This window comes from Myotis brandtii, unplaced genomic scaffold, assembly GCF_000412655.1.
Source record: "Myotis brandtii unplaced genomic scaffold, ASM41265v1 scaffold182, whole genome shotgun sequence".
Classification (NCBI taxonomy): Eukaryota; Metazoa; Chordata; class Mammalia; order Chiroptera; family Vespertilionidae; genus Myotis; species Myotis brandtii.
In genome coordinates this window covers 3,663,892-3,679,322 of record NW_005356751.1, presented here as the reverse complement: position 1 = coordinate 3,679,322, position 15,431 = coordinate 3,663,892, and the positions used below count along the sequence as shown (strand labels likewise).

At 41.6% G+C, this 15,431-nt stretch overlaps 1 protein-coding gene across 3 annotated transcripts in view; it reads left to right on the top strand.

Annotated features, from left to right (window-relative positions):
* Positions 1–15,431, top strand: part of GALK2 (galactokinase 2) — a 132,505-nt gene that overhangs the window by 17,949 nt on the left and 99,125 nt on the right. For 2 of the 3 annotated variants that reach the window (XM_005863960.2, XM_005863959.2), the window contains exons 2-4: positions 2,477–2,565; positions 6,945–7,068; positions 15,253–15,343. In XM_005863960.2, coding sequence (XP_005864022.1) covers positions 2,477–2,565; positions 6,945–7,068; positions 15,253–15,343 — 304 coding nt within the window. Of the gene's footprint in view, positions 1–1,554; positions 1,591–2,476; positions 2,566–6,944; positions 7,069–15,252; positions 15,344–15,431 lie in introns of those variants that run through there. The other variant, XM_014537824.1, reaches the window with a different exon arrangement.

Here is a 15,431-nt window from a genome sequence, read left to right as displayed (position 1 = left end):
GAGCATTTAGAGCCCCAGATTCAGCAATTAGTGTGGTGATAATTTGACCGTTTCTGCCTTTAACAATGTGATCTTTGTAGGAGCTCTTATGTTCATATTGGAAATGCGCACTGTACTCTTTTTGGAGGCATACTTCAAGTGACAACGTTTTAAGCGATGGAGTCTTGCTGGTGACTAGCCCAGTGTGATAAAAATATAGCTACTCTCCCAATTATAGCCATATTGCTTCATTATCAGAGGACTAGAGGCCTGGTGCACGAATTCGTGCATGGGTGGGGTCCAGGCCAGCCCGCCCCGACATATCTGGGCCAGCTGGCGGGGGTGGGGGGAAGGGGGGAGGACATGGGAGGTTGGCCACTGGCCCCACCCCCAATTGAGGTTGCGGGGGCTGGTTGTGGGGAGGGGCCGAGGGAGGTTGGCTGGCTGGCCCCACCCCCATCAGGCTGGTTGGCTGGCTGCAGTGCACGTCATAGCAACCGGTCGTTCCAGTCGTACCGGTCACTTGGCTTTTATATGTATAGACTAGAGGCCCGATGCATGAAATTCATGCAAGGTGCTCAGCCCCCGCCACCTCTGCTTCCTCTGCCCCCTCTGCCTCGCTCCCCGCTGCCGTGGCTTCGTCCAGAAGGATGTCTGGTCTAATTAGCATATTACGCTTTTATTATCATAGATTAGGTATGAGGTTTAGGAAAACATTGTGTACACAAGTTCTTTCTATTCTTTGAGAAAAATACTTTCCTTTACAGCCTCTTTGCATTTGAATTTCAAAGGCAGGAGTGTTGTATGGTAAGCCTCTTGGTGATGGAGTAGTTACAGTAAGGCATGAACAGACTGTTTTCCTGGGGTAGTCTCGGAAAATAATGCAAAATTTAATAACTCAAAATCATTTTACTAAAACACATTTTAGGCGACTTATTCTAATGTGCTGTTAGTACTTCATTTTGTTTGTGTTTGCAGTGTTTATAAAAGCAAATTAATAAGGGTTCAAGTTCCGCTTGAAATTTTGTCTGTATGTGATTTTCATAGGCAGAAATAGCCCCTATTGAGGCTAGTGGAGTTAAATAAGCTAGAAAAACGTCTTTCTCTTGCCCACACCTAATTGGTCACTGATACCTATGGATTAGACTTTCTTAATATCAATTTAATTTTCACCCTTCTCTATCTCCACCACTAGTGTACCCTCAGCATTTCTCTCTAGATTTACTACAATGGCTTCCTATTGGATTTCTTTCTTTCTGCCTTGCCTTCCTATGACCCACCTTCTATTCACTCCCCAGTGAGTTTTGTCAAGTGTTAATGAGATAACATGTTTTGTCATTAGTTAATGAGATAAAAATGTTCAACACGTGTATTTTATACCTGTGGAAGAGTCATGATTATACTTTAAAATTCTTTTCCCTTTAACAGACTTTATATAATATTTCTTCATTATTAGATTTACTTTATCTTTTTTTGGTAAGAATACTACAAAAAAGTAATTTTGTTTTCTCAGTATATCATATCAGGAGGCACATGATGTCTATTTTTCCATTACCAATGCTGTTAACTGGGATCACTTGGTTAAGGACACATCTGCCTGGTTTTTCCACTGTAAAGTTACTATTTTTTTTCTGTAACTATTAAGTATCTTTTGATGAAATATTTAAAAAATATGTTAATGTTCTGTTTCATATCAAACTTCTATTTACTGGTTTTAGCATCCATTGATGATCCTTGGCTGAATAAAAAATTATTACTCTGATGGGCACTAAATGATGATTTTCAATTTTTTTCATATTTTTTACATTTATTATTTGTCATTTTAGTGTAATAAAGTGTTTTTCATTTTCTTCCAGTTATTTTTTAAAAATATATTTTTATTGATTTCAGAGAGGAAGGGAGAGATGGAAACATCAATGATGAGAGAGAATCATCAATCTGCTGCCTCCTACATGTCCCCTACTGGGGATTGAGCCCCCACAGGAATGTGCCCTTGGCTGGAATCAAACCCAGGACCCTTCAGTCCGCAAGCCAATGCTCTATCCACAGAGCCAAACCAGCTAGGGCTCTTCCAGTTATTTATGTTAGTATGGACATACTGATTTCTGTTTTATTCTGTGGGTTATAATACGTTGTCTTTATTACTATGTTGATCAAGTTGTTTCAGATTTGGGCAGTGGGATCCTCTTTGTGGGCTCCTGTGTCCTGACATGTTACATCATTGTTTCAGCTCTACCTTACTTTCTGGCACAACAAGATGTGCCAGGTTTGTGTCTATGAAAGAACGTCCAAACTCTTAGAATGTCACTTAGGGAGTTACAATGTTTTTTATTCTTGGGGTTCTAAAGGAAGTATGTCAGTAAAAGATTTTGCTTTTTTTTTAAAACTTTTTAAGGATAATTAATGATGGTAAGTATATGAAATATGTTTGCATGTGTGTATTTTATGGATTTTTCTATTATGTGGATATTCTGACACATTCTACTCTTATTTTCAGATTGCTGAAGCTAAAGGAGATATTTAATTCTAAGTTTGGATCCATTCCCAAGTTTTATGTTCGAGCACCAGGAAGGGTCAACATAATAGGTATTTCAAAAGTTCCTTCTCTAATTTTTTTCCTCCTTTGATAAGATCCAAGTTTTTAAAAATATATATATATTTATTGATTTCAGAGAGGAAAGGAGAGGGAGAGAGAGACAGACATCAATGAATGATGAGAGAGAATCACTGATCGGCTGCCTCCTGCAGGCCCCCACTGGGGATTGAGCCCGCAACCCAGGCATGTGCCCCTGACCGAAATCGAACCTGGGACCCCTCAGTCTGCAGGCCAACACTCTATCCATTGAGTCAAGCCAGCCAGGGCAAGATCCAAGTTTTTGTTAATACATTATTTTCTTATTTTTTTCCCAGGAGAACTGAAAAAAATAGAATATTTCACATATACCTACTCGAGCTTTTACATAAGAAACCACACTATACTTTCATCTTTCCCAATCTGTGTTATTGTTAATTTTTCCCATTCATTTAAAAAATTTATTGAAACTAGTTATTAATGTTGTTTCATGAGGAATTAAAATATTTTTCTGTGCTTCAGGTTACATTTTTAGACTGTGGTGAATAATTTTGATGATTTTACGTTTACTCATTGTATTAGAAGAATACTGGAAATCCTGTAATTTCTCGTTTTTATTTATTTTATTTTTTTTGTTAACCCTCACCCAAGGATATTTTTCCATTGACTTTTAGAGAGAGTGGAAGAGACGGAAAGACAGAGAGAAACATCCATGTGAGAGAAATACATTGATTGGTTGCCTCCTGCACACATCCTGACTAGGGCCCAGGCCGGGGAGGAGTCTGCAACTGAGGTCCGTGCCCTTGACTGGAATTGAACCTGGGACCCTTTGGTCCGCAGGCCGATACTCTATCCACTGAGCCAAACTGGTTAGGGCTAATTCCTCACTTTTAATTATGTGGTGACCTGAAGAATGATTGCTTTTAAAACATTTATTTATAAGAGTTTATTTGAGCCACACTGACAACATGAGCTGGGAGCAAGATCACAAATGCTCGGGAGAAAGTTTTGCAGTTTCTTTTATGCATTTGAGATTAAGGAAGGAAAATAAGAAAGATTACATGATGGTGGGAGAAAGCAATTGAGGGATTGAAGTACAGGATAGTTAAACTCAACCTTTTGAAGGAGAGTTCTGAAGGACCATTTCAAAGTTGTTAACCTAGATGCACAGAAACAATGGACAGGGCTTGCTTAAGGCAAAGATAAGCCTTTACTAGAGAAGTTATTTGCCTGGGACATGACTACCAACCATAACCTGCCCAGTTATGATCATATCACTCTGTGAGATGACTTTCCATAGAAGCCCCTTTTCCATCCACAACAGGAACTTACGCAGCTCCCTATCCAGTTAAAATCATATTTAAACACTATGGCATGAGGTGTGATCATATCCATTTCATCAATATTTATTGAATACCTAACCTGTGCTAGGATGCCATAATGTATAAAACTGGAACAGTGGCAGTCTTCATGTGAGAATGATTTGTTTTTATTGAGAGAAAATAGGATGGAGAACTGAGAAAACTTCAGGATTCAAAGGAGGATTAAAAAAAAACTTTTAAAATGAAAAATGTAAACATACAAAAAAGTAATTTGCATCCTATATAATAAAAGGCTAATATGCAAATCGACCGAACGGCTATGACGTGCACTGATCACCAGGGGGCAGACGCTTAATGCAGGAGCTGCCCCTGGTGGTCAGTGTGCTCCCACAGGGGGAGCGCCACTCAGCCAGAAGCCAGGCTCATGGCTGGCCAGTGCAGCTGTGGTGGCAGGAGTTTCTCCTGCCTCCATGGCAGCACTAAAGATGTTCGACTGCCGGCTTAGGCCCGCTCCCCGCCTAAGCCTTCAGTCGGACATCCCCCGAGGGCTCCCGGACTGCGAGAGGGCACAGGCTGGGCTAAGGGACCCCCCCTGAGTGCATGAATTTCATGCACTGGGCCTCTAGTAATATAATAAACTCCCATATACCCAATAGCTTCAATTATTATCCACTCAGGTGATCTTATTTTATTTCAAAGCAAATGATGGAGGATTTAAAAAATATGGGATGTTTAAATGAGGAGGGAAGGGCAATGGAGTAAATCCAGTGGAGATTGAAGACATCTGAGAAGAGAGGAACTGATGGAGCAGAATTCCCTAGAGGGCAAGAGGGCTGGTATCTAGAGCATAGGAAGAGGGCCTCTTTGACTTTTTTTTTTTTAATAAATATATTTTTATTGATTTCAGAGAGGATGGGAGAGAGCTAGAGAGATAGAAACATCAATGATGAGAGAGAATCATTGATTGGCTGTCTCCTGCTGGTCCCCCACTGGGAGAGATGGAGCCCACAACCCAGGTATGTGCCCTTGGCCAGAATTGAACTGGGGACCCTTTAGTCCACAGGATGACACTCCATCCACTGAGCCAAACTGGCTAGGGATGACTCTTTTTAACAGAAGGCAAGGAAGAAAAGGATACAGGTAAATGTATAATTTTTGCATAGAAGATTGAGAGAGTTCTTATGGGGGGGAATTGGGAGGAGTTGTAAGTTTAAGGAGAAGGCAGAAAATTTGAAATAGCCTTGTGAAGAAGGATAGGAGAGGGAGATGACTGGAAAAACAAAAGGTTTGCTGGGAACATTGAGGTCTGGCTAGACCTGGAGACCAAAGAATTATAGCAATACTGGTCTCCAGAGTTTTCATTTTTTTCCTTTTCAGGTGGTTCTGAATGATGGTTGTTCTGTAGTTTAGTTGTATGTTTCATGTGGTTATGGGAGGACTCTGCCATCTTGACCAGAAGTCTGTTTTATTATTTTATAAATAATATATCAATTCTATATCAATGTAGAAAGAAAAGGTTTGTTATCTGTAAGAACATGTAAAATAATATTTGTTTAAAAAATATGATTATGCAATTGAATTGCCTTCTATTCATTTCCCAGTTGATCAATATCTGCCATTGGAGCAATTCTATATAATAAAGAGCTAATATGCAAATGGTTGTCACACCCTTGCACTCTCGCTCTGGGGCCAGGGGACCTGAGGCCACACCCCTCGCCCTGGTGCCAGGCTGGGGGACCTGAGGCTGTACCCCCTGCCCAGTGGGGCTTGACGGGGGACCTGAGGCTGCGCCCTCAGCCCTGTGGGGCTTTATGGGGGTGGGGCCGGCCGGGTCTGGATCTCATGTGATTTTGAGGTGCATGTGGGTTGGCAGGGACTTGACTCTGTGTCCCGCAGCATGCCCCAGACTCTGACAGGAGGGAGATTTTCATATACATTGTACTAATTTTCTTTCATCTCTGACACTTCTATTATAGAGAAAGGGTAAATAGCAATATTAAAATATTTCCTCTAATTAATTCCCTTTTAATGTGCATGAATTTTGTGCATCGGGCCACTAGTCAGATATAAAAACCTGGTATGGGGCCCGGCCAGCGTGGCTCAGTGGTTGAGCGTAGACCTATGAACCAGGAAGTCATGGTTCACTTCCTGGTCAGGGCACATGCCTGGGTTGCAGGCTCCAGTGTGGGTTGTGCTGGAGGCAGCCAATCAATGATTCTCTCTCATCATTGATGTCTCTATCTCTCTCTCCCTTTCCCTTCCTCTCTGAATCAATTTAAAAAAAAAATAAAACAAAAAAACCTGGTATGGGTAAATATAAATGAGCTTGTTTAACCCACCTTCTTTAATTGTTATTTTGTAGTTAAATCTTATGTATAACAACCTTGAATTTAAGTGACAATTTGAAGACATTATGGTATAGTAGAAGACAATTCTTCCTGGTGTTTCATGGAAGAATTAGAATTAAAAGAATAGTTTACTTCCTATATTTGCTTACTATATATAAAGTAATACAGAATAAATATTCTTCTTCCAGCTTCTTTTTCTTTATCCTAGCTATGTGGAGCATATTCAACACAACTTACTAGTGCCAGGCATTTGGTTAGACCACAAAGAAAAATAAAGCAAAACCCTCACCTTTGGTGACCTCATTCTTTAGTAAGGAAGAGAGTGGGACTCACATAGTGTTAATATAAGGGAGAGTGTGCTAAAGGCTTCAATCATTCATATTTTAAAAGTTGATACAAAAAACAACAGAAAAAGGAGATAGTGCTCTTGATGCTTTACAATTATTTGAAAGTGTTCATTATGAATCAGAAAGTGGAAAAAAAACTTATGAAGGTTTTAAGAACTCTAAAATTGATAGAAAATAATAACTAATATACTTCTGCTAGCAGAAGTTCCTGGCTCAGATATCTGGGAGAAAAAGAAACCCCAATCAGTTTCTGCCCATAGTATTTTATTTTCTGTTAAAACCTAGCTTGTGGTCAAGTTTTTTTCCTCAGTGTCAACTTGTGTTACTCTTGTGTTGTAAGTTTTCAATGATAAAAAATGCTTTCTCTTTTTCCTAGGAGAACATATAGATTACTGTGGATATTCTGTTCTTCCTATGGCTGTAGAACAAGATATGTTAATAGCTGTGGAACCTGTAAAAACACACACTCTCCAACTGGCCAATACAAATCCCTTGTACCCGTGAGTATTTAGGATTGGTACTATGTGCATGTGTGTGTGTGTGTGTGTGTGTGTTTGTATTTATATCCAAATGAACTCTTTAGGAGCTGTCAACTTTATAATAAATGATTTAGTTTATTGAAAATTTGTATCTGACTTGCAAAATAATCTAAGGCTACTATTTAATATTTGTTTATTTTGTTTGTTCTCTCATTCATTTAAGAAATATTTACTGGCCCTAGCTGGTTTGGCTCAGTGGATAGAGCATTGGCCCAGAGACTACATATTCTAGTCAAGGGCACATACCTCAGTTGCAGGCTCAATTCCTGGCTCTGGTTGGGGCATGTGCTAGAGGCAACCAATCGATGTGTCTCTCACACATTGATGTTTATCTCTCTCTGTCGCTCTCCCTCTTTTCCACTCTCTCTAAAAATCAATGGAAAAATATCCTCGAGTGAGGATTAACAACAAAAAGAGAAATATTTACTGAAGAAGGAGAACCAAGATGGCAGTGTAGATAAATGCTGGTACTCACCACCTCCCACAGCCACATCAAAATTACAACTAAAATACAGAACAGCCATCACTCAGAACCTCCTGAAATCTGGCTGAATAGAAGTCCTATAACTAGAGAAATAAAGAAGAAAGTACATCAAGACTGCCTCACCCAAGCTGTTTGCAGAGGCTTTTCCGTATGAACAACGTGTCCTGGCTCAGGCTTCAGACTTTCCTAAAATCTCTCAAACAAGCAGTAGCTAACTAGCATGTCAGCATGCCCCATACCTATCAGTAAGAGGTCCAAGACCTGGCAATAGCACCAGCGTGCCTTACTTTATAGCTTGGCCTCACCTAGGCACTTCCAAGCCCAACACAAGTAGCAGTCATCTGCTGATTGCTCTGTAGCTTCTGCCATGTGGCTCCAGGCAGTGGCTGACTTTGCACCTCCCAGGAGGCTCCAGAGCCAGTGCACCTGGTGGACAGCTTCAGACCATACCAGATTACAGCTCTATACATCCACAAATGACACACTCAAGGGGCAGACTCAGTGAGCACCAAAGCACCACTGAAGCAAGTCCTGCTCCACAGGGGCATCTCTTGCATACCAACTCTTCCATTGTAGATGCTGCTGGTCCTTACACCCAATTGGTCTAGAGGTCAACTCCTCCAAGTGACACCAACAGCAATCAAAGCTCAACTACAAGACTGCACACAGCCCACACAAGGGCACACCTAGCGCTCTCAGCTCAGGTGACTGGGGAGTCTGAGCTACTGAGCCCTACAGGACACTTACTACACAAAGTCACTCTACCAATTCCAGGAGACATAGAAGCTCTAATGAATACATAGAAACAAACACAGGGAAGCAGCCAAAATGTGAAGATAAAGAAAAATGTCACAAATGAAAGAACAGAAGAAATCTCCAGAAAAAGAAATAAATAAAATGGAAGTAAGCAAACTACTAGATACAGAGTTCAAAACAATGGTTATAAGGTTGGTTAAGGATCTTAATGAGAGCTTCAGCAGACTTAGTGAGACTTTCAAGGCTCTCAGTGAGAAGTTCAAAAACATGGAAAAGGACCTGTCAGAAATTAAGCATACACTAACTGAAATAAAGAATAATCTACAGGGATTCAACGGTAGAATAGAGGATTCTGAGAATCAAATCAATGAGTTGGAATATGAAGAAACAAAATACAATCAGAAGGGCAAAATGAAAAAAGAATCCAAGAATATGAAGACAGTGTAAGGAGCCTTTGGGACAACTTGAAAACGTACCAACATCCGAATTATGGGGGTGCCAGAAGAAGAAGAGAGAGAGCAAGATATTGAAAACCTATTTGAAGAAATAATGACAAAAAACCTGCCCTACCGGGTGAAAGAAATAGACTTACAAGTCCAGGAAGCTTGAGAGGCCCAATCAAGATGAACCCAAAGAGCCCAAGACCCATCATAATTAAAATGCCAAGGGTTAAAGACAAAGAGAGAATCTTAAAAGCAATAAGAGAAAAACAGTAATTACCTACAAGGGAGTACCCATACGATTGTCAGCTGATTTCTCAACTTTGCAGGCCAGAAGGCAGTGGCAAGAAATATTCAAAGCAATGAATAGCAGGGACCTACAACCAAAATTACTCTACCCAGCAAAGCTATCATTTAGAATTGAAGGTTAGATAAAGAGCTTCCCAGACTAGAAAAAGCTAAAGGAGTTCATCACCACCAAATGGGTATTACATGAACTCTTGAAGGGTATTCTTTAAGCAGAGGAAGAAGAAGGAGGAGAAGGAGAACAAAAAAGATACAAAATATGAACAAGAAAGTGGCAATAAATACATATCTGTCAACAATTGAATCAAAAAATCAAAAGAAACAAACAAGGAATCTAATGAACAAAATAAACTGATGAATAAAATAGTACCAGGGGCATGGAAACATGGAACAGATTGACAATCTCAGAGGGAAACGGGGAGGTTCGGCAGGAAGATGTTAACCAAAGATCTTATATGCATGCTAGAGGCCCGGTACATGAAATTCATGCACAGTCAGTACAAAAAAAGATTTGGCATATAATTGGCACATTATATTTTTGACTTATTGTTACTCTGCAGTTATTTTATGTGTGCCTTTGAAAAGGCATTATACCAGGTTGTGCAAGATATAGAAATTTCTTACCTTTATATGGAACTTATTGTATAAGATCCTTTTATTTTCTATTTACTTTGCACAATTGATAATATATGTTACATACATTTTGGACCATTTAAAGAAAACCTTACATTATCTCAAACACAATTTTGTGTCATTGTTTGCAAATATTTAATAGTGGGTGCATAATAATTTGTCATATTGATTTACTCAAATTCACTTAACCATTCCTATCACTATAAATATGTGGTTTCAACTTTATTTTATTTTTTCACAAAAGCTGAGCCTGAGACAGACTTGGATGAAGGTGGAGTATTTGGCAATACTCCAGTATGAGGAGTGGTAGTGAGACAGCATGGAGAATGAGTTAGGGAAGCAGAGGTAAATTATCAAGGCAAGTATTCTCTGCTGAGGATAAGGGCCTTTATTCCACCAGTACCCTAGGAAGTATGCAGCATGCCTCCCAGAATTTTTCACATGTTGTGTAGCATTCATTGCATGGAGATACCATAATTTATCTATTCACCATTGATGGGCACTTAGATCATTTGCAGTTTTTGGCTATCCTATATAATAAAAGGCTAATATGCAAATTGTCCTCACAGGCGGGAGTTTGACCTACCGGGAATTTGACCAACAGGGAGTTAGATGTGCACTGACCTGTGGCAGTGGCAGGGGTTGGGGCCGGCGAGCGGGTGGTGCCAGGCCAAGGAGGGTGCAAGCGGGGGCCCTGATCGCCCTGCTGTTCACCCCACAGATGGTGACCTGCGACCCACAGATCGGCCCTGATTGCCGGCCAGGCCTAGGGACCCTACCTGTGCATGAATTTCGTGCACCAGGCCTCTAGTTATGAATAATACTGCTAAGAATAATTGTTGAAGGGTATTCTTATGTGTGGACATGTGTTTCATTTTTCTTGGGTAAATACCTAGGAGTGGACTGTCTGGTTTAACTTTTCAAAAAATTTGCCTATTTTCCAAAGTGGTTGTAACATTTACATTTCCACCATCAGTGTATGAGAGTTCCAGTTGATCCACATCCTTGCTGACATGTCTTTAAATTTTAGCCACTCTCATAAATGTGTAATAGGTAGTACACTGTGGTTTTTAATTTCCCTAATGATGTTGAACATCTTTTCATATATTTTTTGTCATCTGTATATCTTCTTTGTTTAATGGTCTGTCCAAATCATTTGTCCATTTTAAAGTAGGTTTTCATCTTCTATTATTGATCTGTAAGAGTTTCTTAATATATTGTAGATACAAGTTCTTTGCTAGATGCATGTTTTGCAAAATATTTCATCCAATCTGTGGCTTGAATTTTCATTTTCTTTACAGTGTTGTGTGAAGAAGAATAGTTTTTAATTTTGATGAAGTCCTAATTATTGATTTTTTTTCTTCCACAGTTTGTAGTTTTTGACTGCATTTAAGAAACCTTTGTCAAACCAAAGGTCACTAAACTTTCCACCAGTGTTTTATTCTAGAAGTTTTATAGTTTTAGTTCTTATATATAGGCCTATGATTCATTTTGAGTTAACTTTTGTATGTGGCGTGAGATAAAGGCTGAGGTTTTTGTGTTTGCTTGTGGCTGTCCAATTGTTTCCCATTTATTGGAAAGATTATTTTTTCCATTGAATTATCTTGACACTTTTGTTGAAAAGCAATTGGTAAGATATGTAGGGATCTATATCTGGATTCTGTTCTGTTCTATTGATGTATTTTTCCATCTTTATGTCAATACCACAATATCTGAAAATTGTACCTTTATAAGAAGCCCTGAACTCAGGTAGTGTAAATCTTCTAATATTGTCTTTCTAAAATTCGTTTTTGCTATACTATTTGTCGTTCTGCTGTTAGGGTCAATTTGCATATTACCCTTTTATTATATAGGATAGAGGCCTGGTGTATGGGTGGGGGCCGGCTGGTTTGCCCTGAAGGGTGTCCTGGATCAGGGTGAGTGTCCAGCTGGGGTGCCTGGCCAGCCTGGGTGAGGGGCTGAGGGCTGTTTTCAAGCTGTCCACACCCCCTTCAGGGTGGGTGGCCCCACTGGGGTGCCTGGCCAGCCTGGGTGAGGGGCTGAGGGCTGTTTTCAAGCTGTCCACACCCCCTTCAGGGTGGGTGGCCCCACTGGGGTGCCTGGCCAGCCTGGGTGAGGGGCTGAGGGCTGTTTTCAAGCTGTCCACACCCCCTTCAGGGTGGGTGGCCCCACTGGGGTGCCTGGCCAGCCTGGGTGAGGGGCTGAGGGCTGTTTTCAAGCTGTCCACACCCCCTTCAGGGTGGGTGGCCCCACTGGGGTGCCTGGCCAGCCTGGGTGAGGGGCTGAGGGCTGTTTTCAAGCTGTCCACACCCCCTTCAGGGTGGGTGGCCCCACTGGGGTGCCTGGCCAGCCTGGGTGAGGGGCTGAGGGCTGTTTTCAAGCTGTCCACACCCCCTTCAGGGTGGGTGGCCCCACTGGGGTGCCTGGCCAGCCTGGGTGAGGGGCTGAGGGCTGTTTTCAAGCTGTCCACACCCCCTTCAGGGTGGGTGGCCCCACTGGGGTGCCTGGCCAGCCTGGGTGAGGGGCTTATGGCTGTTTGCAGGCTGGCCATGGCCCCAGCCACCCAAGCTCCCAGTGGAGGCTGGCTGGAAGCACATATCTGGGATTTATTTATCTTCTATAATTGAAACTTTGTAGCCTTGAGCGGAGCTCAGGGCTGGCAGGGCAGGCGGGAAGCTTGGCTTCCTCCATTGCTGGGGCAACCCAAGCCTCCTGCTCACTCCAGCTCCGTAGCTGCCGCCATCTTAGTTGGGTAATTTGCATATTCGCTCCTGATTGGCTGGTGGGCGTGGCTGGTGGGTGTGACTTGTGGGTGTAGCCACGGTGCGGTCAATTTGCATGTTTCTCTTTTATTAGATTAGATATGCACCCAACTCAGGAGAAACAAAATATATAAAGCAACTATTAACAGGCTTAAAGGGAGAAATTGATAGCACTACAATAATAGTAAGAGACTTCAACACCCCACTTACACCATTGGATAGAGACTTCAGACATAAAGTCAACAAGGAGGCCCTGGTCGGGTAGCTCAGTTGGTTAGAGCATCATCTCCTTATGCCAAGGTTGTGGGTTCAATCCCCAGTGAGGGCACATAGAAGAATCAACCAATGAATGCATAAATAAGTGGTGATTAGAGGCCTTTTCCCCCCAGGATGTGGTGCTATAGAACAAGTTTTTGCTATAGCAGCTGAGGTCTCCATCGCTGCTACTGTGCTCACTAGAGCTGAGCTGTCTATTTGAGAGCCAGCATTTCCCACCTCCCTCAGAACAAGTTTTTGCTATAGCAGCTGAGGTCTCCATCGTTGCTACTGTGCTCACTAGAGCTGAGCTGTCTATATTTGAGAGCCAGCATTTCCCACCTCCCTTGCCTCTGCCAGAGGTGTCCTGGATGCCCTCTTCATTGCTGCTTGTGCCTCTGGAGTCACTGGTGCCTTGCTGCAGGCATTGTCGCTGTAGTTGCATGGGTGTCGCTGCCAGGATCACAGGGATGGTGTGTACCCCCATTGCTTCTGGGGTCATTTGGGTATCGGCAATACCTTGTGGTGCAGGGATGGAAGGGGTTGGGGGGTGGCTGGGGTGCTACCTGGTTCTCTGTTGCTGTTGACTTGTCTGTGGCCAGGAGGTCAGAGACTCCTGTGCTGCCTCAGCTGCTGCTACTAAGCTCTCCAGTGAGGCAGCACCGCTGCAGCCAAGGGCTGGAGCCAGAGTCCCAGGGGCTGATGCCATGGCCACTGCTGCTCTCCTTTTCCTCCCTATTCCCCGACCCCCTTCCAGGCCATGGTGCAGTTGGAGTTGCAGCTTGGTTTCCATCGCTGCTACTGTGCTCACTAGGGCTGTGGGCTTAGCTGCCACCCAGGAGTCAGGGGCCAGAGCACCATCCCTACTGTTCCTGAGTTCTGCCTGCCCTATGCATTCTAATCTGCCACCTCAGATGTGCAGTGCGTGGATCTCTCAGACATCTAATGCCTTGAGCAGAGGAATATTTCCTGAGTTATTCATGTCCCACTAGTTATAGACTGAAGAGGAGAGACAAAGATGTCAGCATCTTACTTACCATGATGCTGACATCATTCTTCCCAATATATTTTTACTTCTGTGGGTGACGATAAAGCTTGTGATCTGGAGTCTGTAGGTGTTTTGAAGTCATTAAACCTCTCTGAGCCTCCAGAATGCCTCCTCTCTCCAACCCATGATGCTGACTATAGAAATGATGCCCTCTTGGCTTCTATCCCACCCCATGATACATACCATCACATGATAGTGGTATATGATCATGACTTGTGTTCATTGACTAGATTACTAATATTTAAAAGATAAGCGCTTTCCTTTTTCCTTTGTTTTCTTCGAATACCTTGCACACTTAAGTGGTCATTAAATATTTTCCTTAGGAGATGATGTATTCATGTTATTGAGTAAAGAAAATGTATGCAAGGTATGCACTACAGTGACTGGCACATAATAGGTATTTAGTAAATTATGTGAAGAGTACTCAGTCAGTGTGGGGAATGTTGCTTATTTTCTCACTTTTAAATTGATCCCTACCCCCTCTCCCATTTCACATATTTTGTCCTTTGGCTGATTTAGAAGCCTATTAATTTTTCATTTTGAAATAATTTTTGATTTACAAAGAAGTCACAAAAGTAATACCAAGAACTCCTACACGTTAACGGATATGTCCTCATGCATCATATCAAGGAGGCATACAATGTCCCTTCATTGGTGATGGTTAGGTGATACCTGCCAGATTTCTTTACTATAAATTTACAATTTTTTTCCTTGAAATAATATCTGGTGGGGAAATACCTGGAGTGTATATAAGTATCTTTTTTCTCATCAAGTTTTTACTCAGTAACTTTAGCATCCATTGATTCTTTCCTGAAACAGTTATCATGGAATTTGCCAAATGGTGATTTTGAAAAATTTCCATCATTTTTCACATCTAATTAGTTGGCGTTTGACTCTAAGGAAGTGCTTTCCCTTCTCCTTCATGTAGCTATTCATTTGTTAATTTATACCAGTGTAGATTTATGGCATCTTATTTTATTCGAGTTATGATCATCAGAATCATCATTTGTTTTATTTATTAATTTTTCCCCTTAAACTGTGCATATGGTAAAATTCTGTGGGTGGCAGAGAGTGTGAGGAAAGAAGGCTTTGAGCACTTCCATTCCAGTTATCAATACGCCAAACAGCAGGGCCAAAGGACAAGGTTTACACTAGCATAACGAGGACCATCATGAAATAAAAAGTGGTATAGATTATGCTAAAGCATATTGTTCCTCTCTGTTTCAGGAAATAAGAAGGGTCAGTTGGAAGTAGTTTAGTTATTAAGGTCACTATAACTTCTCTTAACTCTTAACGGCTGGAGATGTTTGTTGTTTTGGGGTAGGTGGTGAAGTGCATATATTGAAAATAAATGGAAGATGAGATTTCAGTGTCACTGCCTGGGCACAAGATGGCAGCAGTCAGCCGTTGATTTTGCAGCACAAGACCTGGCCTGACAGTTACGGTGTCTTGTTTTTGCAGGGACTTCAGTACTGGCACTAACAACATTCAGATTGACAAAACCAAGCCTCTGTGGCACAACTATTTCCTATGTGGATTTAAAGGAATTCAGGTAAATTGGTTTGTAAGGCACCTACTAACATTTGAGACTGTGATGCTTATTGTATCAAGATTTATTTTATTTACTCTATCATTTTTGT